This window comes from Pseudogymnoascus destructans (assembly GCF_001641265.1).
Source record: "Pseudogymnoascus destructans isolate 20631-21 unplaced genomic scaffold scaffold_8, whole genome shotgun sequence".
In the NCBI taxonomy this organism is placed as follows: domain Eukaryota; kingdom Fungi; phylum Ascomycota; class Leotiomycetes; order Thelebolales; family Thelebolaceae; genus Pseudogymnoascus; species Pseudogymnoascus destructans.
Window position 1 is genome coordinate 676,554 of NW_020167527.1, and position 18,428 is coordinate 694,981.

General features: G+C 48.8%; 6 protein-coding genes across 6 annotated transcripts; 2 read left to right on the forward strand and 4 right to left on the reverse strand.

The window, feature by feature from the left end:
* Positions 1-156: 156 nt before the first annotated feature.
* VC83_03899 (uncharacterized protein) lies at positions 157-1,343 on the reverse strand. The gene is made up of 2 exons (XM_024467537.1): positions 566-1,343; positions 157-441 (listed from the first exon to the last, which is right to left on the reverse strand). The coding sequence occupies exons 1-2, from the start codon at positions 1,248-1,250 to the stop codon at positions 410-412; spliced, it is 717 nt and encodes a 238-aa protein (XP_024325030.1). The 5' UTR covers positions 1,251-1,343; the 3' UTR covers positions 157-409.
* Positions 1,344-1,558: 215 nt separating this feature from the next.
* Positions 1,559-4,533, reverse strand: VC83_03900 (uncharacterized protein; the record flags this gene model as incomplete). The annotated part of the gene is made up of 1 exon (XM_024467538.1): positions 1,559-4,533. One exon carries the CDS (start codon positions 4,531-4,533, stop codon positions 2,320-2,322), a length of 2,214 nt encoding a protein of 737 aa, XP_024324990.1. The 3' UTR covers positions 1,559-2,319.
* Positions 3,749-6,769, reverse strand: GCD7 (GCD complex subunit gcd7). The gene is made up of 3 exons (XM_024467539.1): positions 6,470-6,769; positions 5,201-6,412; positions 3,749-5,137 (listed from the first exon to the last, which is right to left on the reverse strand). The coding sequence occupies exons 1-3, from the start codon at positions 6,574-6,576 to the stop codon at positions 5,044-5,046; spliced, it is 1,413 nt and encodes a 470-aa protein (XP_024324989.1). The 5' UTR covers positions 6,577-6,769; the 3' UTR covers positions 3,749-5,043.
* On the forward strand, positions 6,770-9,037 carry NEM1 (Nuclear Envelope Morphology). The gene has a single exon (XM_024467540.1). It carries the CDS (start codon positions 7,267-7,269, stop codon positions 8,671-8,673), a length of 1,407 nt encoding a protein of 468 aa, XP_024325043.1. The 5' UTR covers positions 6,770-7,266; the 3' UTR covers positions 8,674-9,037.
* On the reverse strand, positions 9,037-10,030 carry VC83_03903 (uncharacterized protein; the record flags this gene model as incomplete). Its single annotated transcript, XM_024467541.1, has 2 exons — positions 9,785-10,030; positions 9,037-9,737 (listed from the first exon to the last, which is right to left on the reverse strand). Exon 2 carries the CDS (start codon positions 9,415-9,417, stop codon positions 9,037-9,039), a length of 381 nt encoding a protein of 126 aa, XP_024324991.1. The 5' UTR covers positions 9,418-9,737; positions 9,785-10,030.
* On the forward strand, positions 10,031-10,901 carry ARD1 (N-terminal acetyltransferase A complex catalytic subunit ard1; the record flags this gene model as incomplete). The annotated part of the gene is made up of 2 exons (XM_024467542.1): positions 10,031-10,449; positions 10,528-10,901. The coding sequence occupies exons 1-2, from the start codon at positions 10,137-10,139 to the stop codon at positions 10,899-10,901; spliced, it is 687 nt and encodes a 228-aa protein (XP_024325042.1). The 5' UTR covers positions 10,031-10,136.
* Positions 10,902-18,428: the final 7,527 nt, after the last annotated feature.

The window sequence follows — 18,428 nt, forward strand, 5'->3', positions numbered from 1 at the left end:
GACGAGGATGTGTTAATAGATAACATCAACAGTCAGATCCCTAAAGACTTTACAGAACATAAGGTGCGAGAGTGGAGAAAAAAGGGACCCCTTGGAAAGATCCATAACATTATCATCTTTATACAACGAAGTTCACAATGAACAGAGAGTTTTAAAGTCCTTGCTGAATCTAACGGGCTTGGACTAATCCGGGATAATGTAACACGGTGGAATTCGTGGTTCCGGATGCTAGCTAGAGCTTTGAAATCGATCGAGGCCATCTAGATCTATTGCTTTAAGAATAGGGACTTATTGCAAGACGATACGTTATCACCAAGCGAATGGGAGGATCTTAAGAAGTTGATCTACTTCCTTCAGGCCTTCTCAGATGCAACACAAGCTAGTGAAGGACGATATGCCACTGTTATAATTACGGACGGACTGGACTACTCGGAACACTGCCTAGCACGACACTTAGCATATTTCTTTGTCAAAGTGCTGTGAGCTGAAGCACCCTTTGCGGGAGTATATATCTAAGAAGACTAAGCGCTGAAACTTGATTCATCGCTGAAGGTGCTCAACATACCGATGGTTCTTTCCAAAGCATTGTTGTCAGAATCAACTGAGAAAATCTCATTCTCCTTTGCTCTAAAGACTTCAGGTACCTCCTGCCCAATGTATCCAGCCCGACCGAAGTCGATGACAGTAATGAACCCTTCCTGATTCAGCATTAGATTGCTTGGAGAGATGTCATGGTGCACAACACCACCTCGATGCACTTCTTCGATTGCCTTTTCAATCTCGTGTATATACTCCGCTGCATTGCCCAAATCAATGTCGACGAGTCTCTCCATTCTGAATCCAAAGATGCCTTGTTCATCGACTAATGGCTCTCGATGTGTACGAACAACAGGAACTTCGTTTGACGATAAATGCCGGATAATTGCGAACTCCTCCCGAAGTAAGCGTCTTTGACGATCATTAATCGCGACTTTGCAGATTGGGAATCCGTCTGTGCAAGAATCCAAAGCCCTTATATGGGAATCCGCTCCATATTTCAAGAGTCGAGACGTTGTCCATAACTTATGAACATTTGAGCTATGCGGTATTAGAGAAACAGAAGCGTCGTCCACACGTGGAAACCGTGTCAAATCTGGTAGCTTCTTCCAGTCACCGTCCCAGCGTAGAAGATATTCATTGCCCTTGAAGTCAACATTGACAGTGCAAGACTTGTCGATGGGATATGGAAACGTGATCGGCTGGGCAGACATCCTGCAAATTACCCATTAGCAACCGTTTGCAAACCATTCGGAATCTTACGCTGGATTATGGAGTACTTCAGGGACGGCTGTAGATGAAATGCCGAGTTCGCGCTACCCGTTACTAGATAGAATGTCAACGGTAAAGACCCGCTCTCATATTTCATTTCATTTCATTTCACTTCACTTAATTCCTTTTTGTTTTCAATTTCACTCATTTCATTTCATGTTTGTTTCAAGTGCAGAGTGAGCCACACCACGTAGGCTCTGTTTTTTCATTTTTCTACAACCTTGTGACCGGCTTGCATGCAAACAGCTGTCTATAAAGACCAGCTCTTCTGGCAAGATGCTCATCATTATTCACAGCCTGCGAAAATACGAACACCACGAACACCATAAGCTCTGTTAACAGCCAGTATCCCTATTTACGCCTTCGGCATCTTTCTACGAACCATGTACTTCAAAAATCATTTGTTGTTTGGATGTGGGCATATCCTGCTCTAATACCATATTTCGCAACTGTGTTTCGTACAAGGGAAAACCACTCTTGAATTATCTTAGGATCTTCACATTTTGCTCGTTTGTAATCGTACTTCTGCTAAAACCTTGCTTTAATTTCCGTACGACGTTAATAGAGCTAGTAGTCTAGTTCTTCCTAACAGGGCTCTCGCCTCGTTCGGAGAGTAGTAGTAGGTCTGCCATTTCTTGCACAGCTTACGGCTAGGGCGAAAATCCACGCAAATCTAGGTCGAGGATGTACTAAACAAGAGCTGACTCTTCGTAGGGAGTCAATTTTCTTGAGTTAGGGGTAGAGTCACGTCGGGAAGCTACTCCATTCATTCATTCGCTCTTGTAAGGTTGAATAAGGGATATGGTACGACATTGCGCCTGCTCAAATACTTTGAATATGCCCTTCCTTAATTGATTGGATAGCTAGAAGTATTCTACCCTCCTGATTAGAGGATTTAGCTTGTGTTAGGCGCAGCATGTTGACTTTTGGTAAGTTGACGCGTTATTAGTGTTTTGGTGACCGGTTCGCTCGTGAAATACGTTAGAAGACATGAGTATTCTGATCTCCCCCTCAGTGAGTAGAAACCTCACTATTCTGCCTCATTCTTCTTATATACCCCTTGTCGGCAGTATCTCTTTGTGTCATCTCACCACCATTAATCTCCCTCAAATATTCCTCTAGGTGGACTGACTCCGCAATCAATCGGTCAGCTCCTTCGTACAGCTTCTCTACTTCGACATCTAAATCCTTCGCCACATCGAGGAGCTTCAGCGTTGACTTTTCGTCTTGTTCTTGATCAGCCCTTATTCTTGTTTCCTCTGCTTCCTTGTGCATGGCACGCGCATCTGCCAAGATGCGCTCTGCCTCCCTTCCCAAGTGCTCACGCTTTTCCTGAACCTTTATGACTTCCCCTGGAGACCTCGGCGTGTCGTGCGACAATGGATTGAAGCCTACACCTGGGAATCTGCCTGGCATTTGCATGCCAGGAGGGCCCTTTGGAAACCCTGGAATAGAAGGTATATTGTGCATGCCAGATGGGCCATTTGGAAGCCCTGGAATAGAAGGCATGTTGCGCATGCCAGGAGGCCCATTTGGAAATCCTGGAATGGAACCGCCGTTCTGTATGAACCCTATTTCGAGAGGTGCATACCCATCATACTCCGTCGCAGTCGCCTTATCCTTGCCCTTCCCCCGGCTCCTTCTCGCCGCCCTCTCCTCCCTTCTCCTCTGCTTTGCTTGGGATCTAAGCTCTTTTCGCTGTTTCCTCCTTTCTTTCCTTATTGACTTCCTCCTCATTGCCCTGCTCTTCTTCAGCTCCTCGAACGCCTTTGTCAATGCCCTGAGCTCTGCTTTTAGTTCGGTAAGCTCCTGCCCTTCCGGTTTCCTTGCATGTTTAGCCAATTTAATGTCTCCCTTGAGAGTTTTGACGCTTTCCTTGCTAACTGGTTGCTCGGGATGGTTGAGCCATTCCATCAGACTCTGTTTGACGACATGCAGCTGATTTGGTTTTAAATCACTAACATCAGGTAAGCCTCCCTCCGAGTCTTCGGTTCCCACCGTATCATCGCTAGATGAACTGTGCGAGCTGATTGACCTCGATCTATCACGACCATTCTTATGCCCTCCATCCTTCATGTTTCGCCCTCGCTCAGTGTATGGGTTTGGTGGCGCTGGACTAGAGCTATTGGTATTTCCAAAAGTCATACCCCCAAGTTTGAACCCGTCATTATTGGCGACAAGCATATTCCCGATGCGAAATCCGGATTTATCTGCAACCATAGCTCCAAGTCGGAAGCCTTCATTCCCTGCGGACATCACTCTCCCAACATGAAAGCCGGAGGCATCTGCACATACGAAACCGCCACGGCGGCCAAAACCCCTAAACCCGCCCCGTAGGGTGGCTCCACATCCACCTCTGTCAAATCCATCACGTCCTCGCCGGCCACGTCCGTGTCCGTCTCCGAATCCGTGTCTGCCTCTCCGTCCCGGTCCCTGAGGGCCCCAACCCCATCCCCTCTGTTCTCGTTCCCCGCCCACACTATCACGATCCGAGGCCGTTTCCGAACCTGCAGTCTGCCATCCCGGCCTGGAGGGCATCGACCTCGTAGCCGGTTGCTCTGTGGTAGTCCTTGGCGGAAGAGCCGGCGGATCCGGTTCGCTCACATTAGCTAAAACGCGGACCCCTCTAGGTCCAAAAAATCCAGTATTCCACTCCAAGACCACAGCTGCGATATCATCTTCCGGAGGTCCTGATAGATCGACTTTGGAGGGCTGGAGGCTATTTAGCTGTGCATCAACTGCAGATAAGTCCGATTCGCCTTCTGGCGAAATAGTAAGCCCATGCATACGTCTATCGAGAACTTCTGCCTTCATTTTCTCGTTCGCCACGAGCCCATTTGACTGATCGATATGGTGGGGGATGGCATAGTTTATAAATGTCGCCCAATCCTGAGTTGTAATATCTAAATCTGCGAATTCGGGGATATAAGGCAAGTCGTCTGGTGTGCTCGCGGGCCCTACGACGATCTCATAGGAAATGGGACGTCTGGGAACCCTCCGTGGGGGCGGGCGGCTTTCAAAGTATAGGCGGGCGGCTGACGCATAAGAGTCGTTATTCACAGACTCGGCTGGAGTATAAATGACTGAGTTGTTAGTCGAAGCTTGAGAGGCATCATCGGTTTGAGTGGTCGAGCGGCTTAGGTCAGGAGGAGCGCTCAAAGGCGAGCGGACGGAGCTCGAATAAATGTCCGTTTCACTGTAGGGAGGAGGGGGTACGTTGTCCATGGCTGGAAGTGTACCAAAGCACTGCTTATGTGGTAGTAAATAGGTGATAGATAAGCTGACAATAGGTGTCGAGGCAAGAAGAAAGGACCAACTGCTGCGTCGATGTCGACTGACGGTTCAAGATTTAGAGCATCACCAAAGGATCACGGCAGCGAAGAATCCAAAGTCTTGCACGTTGTCGCATTACTTCAGAGCTGAATTATCTATTTGAGCGGGGAAAGTCCTTTGCCGCTCCTGGATGTCACAGGGATGTGCAAGGCTGAGCCAACGCGGCCCTACCTAGCTACCCAACCATAGCTTAGTGACAGATGTCAAGAAGCGGCGCTATTCTGGCTTACGCGTTTCCCACGGGATATGCAACCTAAACAGAGACTGGCGAACAAGTTAATTGTCGTGCGGCAGAAACAAGCCTTACGAAGCGCATATCTATCCTGAAGAGATGACGGCGAGGCCGCGTGTCGCCGATCGCTGAAATGTTTTGACAGCTCGTTTTTGGTCGTTTTCAGTCCCTCAAAATCGAACTTGCGGGTTGTGGAAGTTTGTATCCTCGGGCTTATAATGATCCGCCACGATTCTGTAGAGATATGATGGTGCGTGTGCCCCACTATAGAATGTTAATACGGGGGAATTTATGTTGAGACTTCGACAACAAAATGGTTGAACTTACAGGTTGGTGATGTAAAGGTCAACAAGCTCCGGAGGGACATAATCAAAGAGTGGGTTCTCGACGTCCATCTTCTCCACAAAGCCACCGTCCTCGTAGGTGATAATCTTCGACGGGTCGCCATATTCGATCAGTGATTCGAACTCATAAGGATACTGGGGGCTAAGCTTATAAACACCAGATACCACAATGACGGGTGTCCTGTGCTTGTTGGCGGCTTTGGCGATAATGCGAGCTCCAGATGCCGCAACTAAACCGCCGTTGGCAATAACTGCATGTGTCGCCAGAATCACCTTGTTCACTCGCGACATGATCGCGAAGACGGACGAATCTGTGATCAGGACCACGGTAAGGCCTGCTGCTGTTAATGACTTTTGGAACTGCTCGAGGCCCAGTTCATCCTCCTCGTCGTCATGTGGAGTTAGCACACCCATAGCAGCACTATGCGTCTGCTCATGATCATTAGGATATGATTCTGCAACGATAACCGTAAACTTGCGCTTTGCTGCCGCTTTGAGAAGAAACTGGTGTACCGTCTGTGACGATGTATGTGTGAGGATAATCTCGTTGGAGTGGATGTACTCGTGGGCATAACTCGCAATTCGCTCGTCGGATTGGAGAAGTTCGTCGATGATCTCGTTGATGCCGTCACAAATCTCCGATTTTAGGTCCCGAGTGCTAGTTGCAATCCTCCTTGAAAGCGCTGCTGCATCGACGCCTTTGTCGTTCGGTGGTGGCACTCCTGGGGGTGTAGGGTCCTCGAACGGAGTAGCTGAGAGGAGGCTGAACATCGACTGGACAGCAGGGACTCCGCCCGCTACTGCGTATGATGTATGGGAAGTCATGAGAGACGGCCTCGCGTGCTGGTCAAACGGGTTTCTTGCTGGCGCTGAGTCGGCAGTAGATGGTCGCGGGTGGCTCAATGCTGGGGGGGCGTGCATTCGATTTGGCGTCACAGAACCAGCATCGCTGCTGACGTCTTCATTTCTCTCTTCCAGAATTTCATCCCTGATCAGACCCAATACACGTCGGACAATGTTGCCCACCACCATCTCTCTTGGCTGGGCTTCCATGAGCCTTTGTCCCACATCCTGTATGCGTCGAATAAGATCCTCTGCATCTCTCCATTTCAAGCTTGATACGACTCGGCGCAATAGTTTTGCCGTCGCGACGGCACATGGCCTCGAGTTCCTAATTTGTCTTTGTTTGAGGAGTCTGAGGGTGAATCAGTATGTGTTCGCAACGCGACAAAAGTTTGCGAGGCCAACTAACGAGACGAGCAGCTCAATGCATGATTCCACAGGATGATACTCCTTGTCCTTGAGATATGCTAGAAATGTTGACAGGGTTGGCGTGTAGCCAGCTTGAGAAGGCGCCATTGTCGCGCGGGGGCGGGGGGTTGGCTTCGTTCGTTTTATGAGGCTATTGAAATGTGCGACTCTTTCGCTTTTGAAGTTGAGTTTGTGGGCAGTGAATTGCAACTAGGTAGATCTTAAATGCGTATTTCTCTATGCCGTGACAGTATGCGTGGAGGTCGAAGAAAATAAAAGGCGCAAGTTATAAGGCTATTATTTGCAGTTAAGTGAGGCTGGAAGTTGCTCATCGCTCCAATGTTCGGAAAATGTTCCGGGGACGACGGTACAAGGGTTCCGGCGAAGCTCGGGCCGTGGATGCCAACTCCAACCCAACCACCGTCATCAACAGTACGAAGAAGTTCAACAACTCAACGCGAAAGGGACTTGTTTCGTGGCCGTCAAATCCGCGGATTTATAGGTAAGAGCAATATTGTACTTTCTGTCGCCTTTGTTTGCCGTTCGCATCCAGCGTTGCTGCAGCAAAAGCAGACGGGACCATTGTAAGATTACGACAACTGCGACAGTCGCATTCGACAACCTGCTACAATAGAGTAGTCGCAAGAAGAAAGGTATCCCCTACGACACAAGGCTGCCTGCAAAACGGAAACGTGGTCTTTCACTTCCATAGACATCTTCTACCAGCGCCTCGCTGCCTCAAACGCGACACCCTTTGACTCGCCAACGCCACCTCTCATTTATGGCTTGGATACGAAGATGAACTCCCTCAACATCCTATCGGCGCGGGTTTCGCCGCCGCCTCCGCGAAGCAACTCTTATGGCAGCTCCCTAAGCCTAGCCGGAAACGCGCCAATACAACCAAGAAGTCTTGCCGAGGATGCGGTAGACGAACACCAGGAAGAGGATGGCGCGGCAGAGGCAGGGGAAGAAACCTCCACGGAGGCAGGACACGCCGGCATGGATGAGAAGGCCCCAATGCTAGAAGATGGGAAGGCGGATATACAGTCGAGGCCGAGGGGCTTTGTCTTCTTCTCGAAACGAATAGCGGCCGCGTTTGTGAACTCTATACGATGGGTGGTATCGGCGATAATAGCGCCGGGATTTTATATAATAGCATGTTTGTACGATCACGACGGAAACTTCGCGCCCCTATTCCAAGTGCGGAGGATTGGAGGGTACTTTTGGAGAGGAGAGATGAGCCCCGAAGGCTTGAGCAGCGAACGCAGCGCGCTCCTTGAGAAGCACGCAGCCTCAAGCAGACGGCCCTCCACAAGGCCTCAAAAGAACGCCTCGCTATCCTCCCAGCTCTCCTCCGAATCCGAATCCGAGCGCGACTTGGACTCCCGCCCAACCAGCTCAGCTGGCAGACACACCCGCTCCAGATCTCTCAAGCCGAGCGACGAGACGACACCCGCGCGCCGCTCTATCCGCATCAAGCTTCACAACGAAGACGCGCGGCAAAACCGCAGGCATCGCAAATCGCAGTCTACAAACTCGCCCATGACACAGTCTGACGGCGCCGGTGGCGCTAGCCCTGCTCTTACTGAAATCACACCCGCTACGCTCAAGTCCCCTACCTCGCCGCCGGCGACGCTCTCGATGGCCAAGTACCCGCGCGCGCCTACGCCGCCGCGGCCGCTGATCCCGAAGAGGCAGCCCAGCTATACGATGGCTGAGCCGATTAACGGGCGTGCGGGGCAGAAGACACTGATTCTTGATCTCGACGAGACGCTGATCCACTCCATGGCCAAAGGCGGACGCATGTCCACCGGGCACATGGTGGAGGTGAAGCTCAATACATTCGTCGCCGCCTCCGGGGTCCCAATTGCCGGGCCCCAACACCCTATCCTGTATTACGTGCACAAGCGACCTCACTGCGACGACTTCCTGCGGCGCGTGTGCAAGTGGTATAACTTAGTGATTTTCACGGCGTCGGTGCAGGAGTATGCGGACCCTGTGATTGACTGGCTAGAGCAAGAACGCAAGTTCTTTAGCGGGAGGCTGTATAGGCAGCATTGCACGTTTAGACATGGGGCGTTTATCAAGGATCTGAGCAGTGTGGAGCCGGACTTGAGTCGGGTTATGATTTTGGATAATAGCCCGTTGAGTTACATGTTTCACCAAGGTATGTTGTCTGTGTGGTGGTGTTGGGGGCAGAGCTGACTGGGTTATAGACAATGCTATCCCGATAGAAGGCTGGATTAACGATCCGACGGATAATGATCTGCTGCACTTGGTACCGCTGCTTGAAGGGCTACAGCATGTCACGGATGTGAGAGCGCTGCTTGCCTTGCGAGGTGGGGAGGATGGGAAGCACATGGTGACCTGAATAATGAAAGTTGTTCCCTGTTAGCATCAAACACAAGTCCATGTGCAAAACAAAACAGCCAGTCCTCTTCCGGTTCTTGCTCGTCTTGTATAGCCTACGATCAAATGAATTCATATATACCCTCAACCAGTTCCAAACCTCATCCCCCCATTCGCCGACACAACCTGCCCCGTAACCCACCCCGCATCCTTCGTACACTACATCCCCACCACCCCCGCAATCTCCCACATATACGCTGGTCTTCCCCCCGCCATCTCCGCCCCCTCCACCAACTCCCTATCATCCACCTCCGGCCTAATCTTCTCCAACGGCGCCCCCTGAATAAACGGTCTAACCCCCTTCATAAACTCCTCCGAATTCCCAAACCACATGCTCGTCGCCACAGGACCCGGGTTACTCGAATTTACAGTCTCGTTCTCGGACAGCTCGCGCGCCCACGTCCGCGTCATGGCGTCCAACGCCGCTTTCGTGCCGCCGTAGATGGATTGCCCGATGAATCCCGCCTGGGCGGAGATGCTGCTGATGTTGACGATGCGGCCGGAGCGGGAGGTGGGGAGGTGGGGTTGTGCGGCTTGCATGGGGAGGAGGGGACCGCGCACGTTGACGTGGTAGCCGCTGTCGAAGTCGGCGGGTTGGATGGCGGGGAGGAAGTCGTTGACTGCTACGCGGCGTTGTTGATGATGATGTCGAGGACGGAGGTGTGGCCTGCGGTTTCGTGGGCGGCTTTGGCGGCGGCGATGAGGGAGGAGGGGCCGGTGAGGGTGCCCATGTCGGCTTGGATTATGTAGCTAGGGACGCTATGGGCGGAGAGGATTTGGCGGAGAGTTCTTCGGTGCTGGCTTTGGTAGGATTAGAGTTGCGCGTTTGGAGGCGAGGTTCTCGGCGATGGCGGCAATGCCTGGGAGGGTTTAGTATGGTAATGAGGCTTCATGGGGATTATCATACCTCTAGAAGCTCCAGTCACAAGAGCCAGCTTTCCCTCCAAAGCTCTAACCCCCCAAATTCCGGAGCAGATCTACGAAGAAGTCACCATCGTGGTGGTCGGTATCCCAATCCCCCACAGGACGGCACCATCCCACCACCCCCACCAAGAAAATGACGCTACCAACCGGCGGGCACCACCGCCGAAGCACGGACGGACATATACATTATCCGGCCCTCGAAAATCGCAACAACAGCTCTCACCACCGACCTCACCTCACCTCACTCACCTCCAGCAGCTGTTTCCAATCCCACGAATCCACCACCCACCCACCACCCTTTCCAAAAAATCCGGGAACCCCCCCAATCCGCAACCATGGACATCCGCCTCCTCCACGCCTCGGACATCCCGCACGTGCAACACGCCAACATTACCAACCTGCCCGAAAACTACTTCATGAAATACTACCTCTACCACGCGCTCTCCTGGCCCCAACTCTCCTTCGTCGCCGTAGACGTCGCGCGTCCGCCTAAGTCTCCCTATGACCCCCCGAGAATTGTGGGTTACGTGTTGGCGAAGATGGAGGAGGAGCCAGCGGATGGGGTGGCGCATGGGCATATTACGAGTCTCAGTGTGATGAGGACGCATCGGAGGTTGGGGATTGCGGAGAAATTGATGAGGCAGGCTCGTGAGTGTTCCCTTCACCGTTGTAACTTTTAGGACTTGTTGTGGAGATAGATGGATGTCAGTGGCTAACGACAAGCAGAAAAAGCAATGGTAGAAACCTTCCAATCCCAATACGTCTCCCTCCACGTCCGCATCTCCAACAACGCTGCCCTCCGCCTCTATCGCGACACCCTCGGCTTCCGCAATGACAAGATCGAAGCAAAATACTACGCCGACGGCGAGGACGCTTATAGCATGAAGCTCGACCTTGCTGGTGTGCGTGAGGAGCTGCGTGAGGCGGAGGGGGGGGGTGAGGATGAGGGAGAGGCGGTGGGGGATGAGGGGAAGCAGGCGGACGGGGAGATGAAGGGGAAGGAGCGGGGGGGGAAGGGGGAGGTATTGAGGAAGGTTAGGGTGGGGAGGGGGTTGGGGGTGGGGGAGTTGGTGGAGAGGGATGAGAGTGTGAAGGCTTAGAGAGGGGGGGTAAAATAAAGGGGGCGGGGTGGGGTGGGTTAAGAAAGAATGGAAAATGTTAAATGGATGGCGAATGGCTTGCTACAGGTCGGGGATGAGTACGTTATGTATCCGTACTACTGCTTGTACAGTACAAAAATATAGGTCCGGCCATCGTGTCGAGTATGGCTGGGAACACCTACGGAAGCTTCGCCAACAGGCTAGTGACTCGAGGACAAGATGAGATGAGTCCCATACATACACCTTACGACGCAGCTAACCGCGACGCCCAAGTCTTCGAGGGGACTATACTGCGCATATCTTCGAATTGATATCGTAAGGCTACCAGACCCCGCTCTAGCCCCCAGAACCTATCAGAACGAGACAGTGCCAGTCCAGGAGTAGATCATGATCACGTGCTTTAAGGGGGTGCGGGTCGCAGGACGGCGATGGTGCTGTTGAGAAACGTGGTAACGCTGCTGAAGAGTACACGCCAACAAAACGGCCTGACGATTATCTCCTGTGTAGGCATGTTCTACTCGTACTTTGGATTAATAAATGTATGTAGAGTGATGATCGTCGCTATCCCTGTAGTAGAGTAGTCCAATAAAAACCCGAGTAATGTTATGTACAGTCAATGACCGCCTTGGCGATATTTACTAGCCCAAGTGCAGGTATCGGGAACGTGGTCATATCGCCAAGACGGTTTTATGGATCAGATTACTTAAGCCAGCTATCTAGGGTTGTTTGCTGTGTAGATGACACTGCCAGTCTCCTGAAAAGCCTCAAAGTTCCCTCTAAGCTTCTCATACGCTCAGGAGTCGTGGCTTCGCATGTTTCCATGAATTCTAAAGCTAATTCCATGCCCTTAATCGCAGTCTGAATAGAAGGAGTGGCTTATAGGTGCTTCACCATATGCTTCCTGATCTTCTTCAGTAGCAGCTGTCTCTGAGATTTCAGTAATTAAATGCTGCAATAATCCATCGCCCGAAGAAAAACTATCCATAATTTCAGGCTCTGTCTCATCAGCAGGATTCAGGAAGCTCTGTATGTCCATTAAGTCCTGGATTCTGCCTGAATTTTCCACTGTCTTATAAGTGGCATCTAAGTCAGGAGGCATAAGCTGTGTGTAAGGATGCCTGTCCCTCAGTGATGGAAAGGATCCGAGTCGGGCAGGTTACAGTCACATGATGAGGGTGAAGGCAGGTTAGCCGAGTCGGACCTGTTTCGGGTACTTAAGGAGATTGACCCAACGGGGGTTCCTCTCTTCATCTTTTTTGTATCCTTCGTAGTAGACCTATAGGATAGCATCCGTTTAGCCTCCGACTCGCACTCTCATATGCTATTACTGTGAGCTGGGTGCCCTGTGTCCTTACACTGTGTAGGAAGCTGAATTGGACTCTTAACAACAGTGCTTTTCCTAAAGCAGTTGTAGACTGTGGCTGAAGAAACATCATGGTTCCAGCTTTCCAAAGCCCACCTAATCTCAAAGAGTTATAATAATTTTTAAAAGACTGAATAATCCCCTGGTCTAGTGGTTGGAATCGACTTGTTGAATTTGGAGGTAAGAAGACCACTCGGATATTAGGGGGAGGAGGCTTCACTTCAAGAGCCGTATAATGGGCTGAAAAGTTATCCATGGTAAGAAGGATTCTCCTAGAGAATCCTACATGCCTGTAGAAGGCTTCCAACCATAGTGCCATAATGTCTGTTGTCATCCAGGCCTTCTTATTCCATCTCCAATGAGCTCCCATTGCATCCACACTAACATTGCGAAGGCATCTTGGTGTCTTGGCTTTGCCGATTAACCAGAGGGGAAACTTGACAGTACCTGATGCATTGCAGCAAAAGACAATGCTAATTTGATCCTTATTCTTCTTAAAGCCTGACTGTCTTGCTGATGACAGTCCTGTCATACTGACATTCGTTGCACTCAGTTTGCTATCAAACTCAAGAGCAAACTTAGAAATCTCCTCCTCAAACCTACAAGTCAACATACATATCTTGGCTTATCACATCAACAACAGAAGCAATACTACTCAACGATTGCTGCAAACTCTTCTACTACATCTGTTTATGCTACATACATCACGGCATATCATTTGGACACTCATTGAACAAGTTATTAAGAAAATCTCCTCCTTAAGGGGGTGGGCCAATACTACCACATGGCATATCTCTACCAACTAGAGGCCTAGGAACATGAACGATAGCTCTAGAAGCTTCTACAACCCTCTATGATTCATTACATGTCATCGCTCCTTAGTTACCCACAAGATTGGTTAAGTTATGACATAATTTGTCTATAGGGGTACTCTGACCTTGGACCTCCTTTCACTTCGTATAGGCTAGAAACCCAAGAGATGGTTCTATGGGATTCTCTTACGTTCACTACATGATTAGCAAGCTAGTTGTGGGTCGCACTTGATTTCTAATACAGTTACCAAGCCTGGTTAGTCATGGAAAGTCATGGAAAATGAGAGAACTACACTCCTTTGGCATAAATAGGATTGCCCTTTCCTTAAGAAAGGGCAAGCAGGCAATACAGTAAATCGACTAGCACATACTTCTACGTCTTTTCCAAGCTTCCAAGCATTGATCTTGTTATTCTCTGTTTTTGAAAAGTCAGTGAGGTGCTAACCTCTGACTTACCCCTGAGTTCTCAGACTCAACATTTGTTGCAACTTGTCTAAACCACTTCACCACATCATACACCTGATTGCTGCGTTGTGGAATAGTCTAAGCTACAACCCTTTGGCTCTGTTTTCTAAGACAGTGTGTTGTCTTAGTAAATTCATCCCTTCCTTGGGTGGCTAGATTCTCATATCTGGTGCACCCACCATTACAAGTCCCTTAGAAGGTAGCTGTTACGATTATAGCTTACAGGTTGTTACGGTTGTTACGGTTGTTACGGTTGTTACGGGTGCAGCCTTAGCCACCAAGGCTACAACTGTTAAGCGGACAACTGTATATTACGAGGAATAGCCTCACCTTCCTTCCTTCTTCTTCTTCTTCTCTCTTTAGATTCAATCTAGCTTATTATTTCTCCGGACTTGTCATACTGACATTCGTTGCACTCAGTTTGCTATCAAACTCAAGAGCAAACTTGGAAATCTCCTCCTCAAACCTACAAGTCACTATACATATTTTGGCTTATCACACCAACAACAAGAGCAATACTACTCAACGATTGCTACAACCATCTATGATTCATTACACGTCATCGCTCCTTAGTTACTGGGCCGATATTACCACATAGCATATCTCTACAACCCTCTATGATTCATTACATGACATCACTCATACTACCACATGACATATCTCTACCAACTAGAGGCCTAGGAGCATGAACGATAGCTCTAAAAGCTCCTACGAACCTCTATGATTCATTACATGTCATCGCTCTTTAGTTACCCACAAGATTGGTTAAGTTATGACATAATTTGTCTATGACATAATTTGTCTATGACATAATTTGTCTATAGGGGTACTCTGACCTTGGACCTCCTTTTACTTCCTATAGGCTACAAACCTAAGAGATGGTTCTATGGGATTCTCTTACGTCGGCTACAGTTACCAAGCCTGGTAAGTCATGGAAAGTCTTGGAAAATGAGACAACTACATTCCTTTAGCATAAATAGGATTGCCCTTTCCTTAAGAAAGGGCAAGCAGACAATACAGTAAATCGACTATCACATACTTCCATGTCTTTTCCAAGCTTCCAAGCATTCATCTTGTTACTCCTTGTTTCTGAAAAGTCAGTGAGGTGTTAACCTCTGACTTACCCCTGAGTTCCCAGACTCAACATTTGTTGCAACTTGTCTGAACCACTTCACTACATCACACACCTGATTGCTGCGTTGTGGAATAGTCTAAGCTACGACCCTTTGGCTCTTTTTCCTGTTGAGATCAGTGGTGTATCTGTATCTGCAGCGGCATAGTTATCACGTTGAGTTGAATAACAGTTCACTTGAATATATGTTTTGTATTGTTGTTCTGAGTGAAGCTATCTACGGAACTATTTGTGGGTGGTCCGCAACCCGATTCGGTTGGCGAGCCACACGCCTAACCAATCAGTCTGAGCAACCTCCTCCTTCAACACACCCCTTTGCATGACTGAATTGAGGCCATTCCCATTTCCTAGGCCGTGATCACCTTCATCTGAAGCTGCTGTATGAACTTCTCATGTTGTGTGGCGGGTAGCGGCTTGGTCAATCCATCTGCTACCATGTTGGCTGTTTCCACATACCAGAGGTCAATTGACCCATTTTCAATGTGCTCCCGAATGAAGTGGTGCTTGACATCGATATGCTTGGTTCTCTGGTGGAATTTGGGGTTTTCGGCCAAGCTCAATGAGCCTTGGTTGTCTCCATAGATCTTCGTAGCTTGAATGTCATTTCCTGTGTACATCATCTGCTTCATGATCTGTTGTAGCCATAGTGCTTCTGACACCACCTTTGCGAGTGCGTAGTACTCTGCTTCTGTGGTCGATTGTGCCACGGTCTGTTGTCGCTTTGAAGTGTGTGAAATCACACCTCCGGCGAAGAAGAAGGCATTTCCAAGGACCGATTTACGGTTTGCTTTATCGCTTGCATAGTCTGAGTCACAGTATCCATGGAGCTGCGTATCGCCTTGCATGCCATATTCGATTCCAAGCATCTTTGTGCCTTGTAAGTAGTGAAGCATTCGATCTGCTGCTTTCATGTGAGCTGGCGAAGGATTAGTGAGGAATCTGGACAGAACAGAGACTCCATATGAGATATCTGGTCGAGTCTGGACAGCGAGGTACATGAGCGATTCAATCTTCGATCCATAGAGTTCAATTTCTGCGTGTGAAGCCTTGCCTTTAAATGGGATCATGACTTCTGCAGCTCCTGTAGCCACAGGTGTGTCCACTGCCTTGCAATTCTCCATGCCATAGCGGTGCAGAATCTTTGTGATGTATGCATCTTGACAGAGGGAAATTGTTCCTGCCTCTCTGTTGCGTGTGATCTGTAATGGTGGGTGCACCAGATATGAGAATCTAGCCACCCAAGGAAGGGATGAATTTACTAAGACAACACACTGTCTTAGAAAACAGAGCCAAAGGGTTGTAGCTTAGACTATTCCACAACGCAGCAATCAGGTGTATGATGTGGTGAAGTGGTTTAGACAAGTTGCAACAAATGTTGAGTCTGAGAACTCAGGGGTAAGTCAGAGGTTAGCACCTCACTGACTTTTCAAAAACAGAGAATAACAAGATCAATGCTTGGAAGCTTGGAAAAGACGTAGAAGTATGTGCTAGTCGATTTACTGTATTGCCTGCTTGCCCTTTCTTAAGGAAAGGGCAATCCTATTTATGCCAAAGGAGTGTAGTTCTCTCATTTTCCATGACTTTCCATGACTAACCAGGCTTGGTAAATGTATTAGAAATCAAGTGCGACCCACAACTAGCTTGCTAATCATGTAGTGAACGTAAGAGAATCCCATAGAACCATCTCTTGGGTTCCTAGCCTATAGGAAGTGAAAAGGAGGTCCAAGGTCAGAGTACCTATAGACAAATTATGTCATAACTTAACCAATCTTGTGGGTAACTAAGGAGCGATGACATGTAATGAATCATAGAGGGTTGTAGAAGCTTCTAGAGCTATCGTTCATGTTCCTAGGCCTCTAGTTGGTAGAGATATGCCATGTGGTAGTATTGGCCCACCCCCTTAAGGAGGAGATTTTCTTAATAACTTGTTCAATGAGTGTCCAAATGATATGCCGTGATGTATGTAGCATAAACATATGTAGTAGAAGAGTTTGCAGCAATCGTTGAGTAGTATTGCTTCTGTTGTTGGTGTGATAAGCCAAGATATGTATGGTGACTTGTAGGTTTGAGGAGGAGATTTCTAAGTTTGCTCTTGAGTTTGATAGCAAACTGAGTGCAACGAATGTCAGTATGACATGATTCTCACCCCTACAAAGTATGCTGCTGGCCCAAGGTCTTCAATTTCGAATTTTAGCATCAGCTCCTTCTTCAGCCCTTGGATTGTTGTGATTTGTTTGCTAATGATCAGCATATCATCCACATATGTGACGATGAGGATTCCTGTCTTCTGATTGCAATAAACGCTGTAATCGCTTGCGCATGCAGTGAATCCAAGTCCATGAAGTGCCTTTGCAAGCTCTCTTTGCCAAAGTCGAGGTGCTTGCTTCAATCCGTAAAGTGCTTTCTGTAGATGGCACATCCAATTTGGCGCATTTTCCAGTATGCTGCCATTGACTTCCCAGTCTGGTGGAACATCCATGAAGATTTCTGTGTCCGTATCAGAATTGAGGAAGGCTCCAACCACATCCACTTGCTCAATTTCAAGTCCGAAAAATGCTGCGATTGCGATTGCGAGTTTCCATGTTGTTGTCTTGCACACTCCAGCATATGTCTGATCAAAATCAGTTCCCTGTTTCTGTCTAAAACCTTTTGCAACCCATCTCGCTTTGCGCTTCATGATAGAGCCATTCTTGTCTCTCTTGGTTTTGAGGACTAGCTTTCCTGGTAGCACTTTCGCGTGTGATGGTAGTTGAGTTCGCTGCATAAGCTTCCAAGTGCCCTTGTGTTTGAGGTTTCGGTATTCCTTTTGGATGGTGGCTTGCCATTCTGGCCAGTCTGCTTGCTGCTTTGCTTCTTCAATTGTATTTGGATCATCGTAGATAGATGTATGTGCTCCAGCTGTGAATGCTGCAATGAATGCTGAGCTCGAATTCTGGTTCTGTGACTGTTGAGTGAGCTTCATAGCTTGCGGTGGCTGTTGTGGTTGATATGGCTGTTGTGGTCGCTCGCGGGTTTGGTTGCGGGTGGCCCTGTTGAACTCAGGTTTTGGGATATAAACCTTTCGAGTTCTCCTCGCTGTGATAGTGGGCATCAGCTCTATATCCTCATCATCGACTTCTGAGTATTGATCCAACTCATGACGTTCTAGTTCCTGAGGTGAGTTTTCGGATTCTGAGATCTCGCTCTCATTTTCGATTTCTGAGTGATGCTCTTCATGCTGTGTTTTAGAGACTCGTTGAATTAGATCTCTGTCATAATTTGCCTCACCCCTGGCTCTATGAGGCAGTGTGATAGATGCATCTTCGTTATCGCTTTCAATTTCGTCCTCATCTGGGAATGGCTTCGTAATGAGTCCTCCTTCGTCGAATCGGACATTTGAGGATCGCACTATGCGATTTTCGAGTGGTCCTCTTCGAGTAGGCACATAGATTTTAAAGATATGTGTGCCTTCATATCCAACAAGAATTCCAACTTCTGCCCGTTCTGTAACCTTTGCACTTGTGACCCTCTTTTCCTTTGGGATTTGTACATAAGTCTTGCATCCAAGCACTCGAAAATGTGCTACAGATGGGCGGTTGTCTTGTCCAGGATGAAGGTTGTCTGTTAAAGCTTCGTATGGCGTCTTGCCTTTCAACTTTGAAGTTGCTGTGCGGTTGGTAATAAGTACAATTGACTCAAGTATGAGAGGCCAGAGGAACTGTGGAATAGCCATGTCGATCATCGCAGTCCGCGTACGCTCGCAGATAATGCCAATT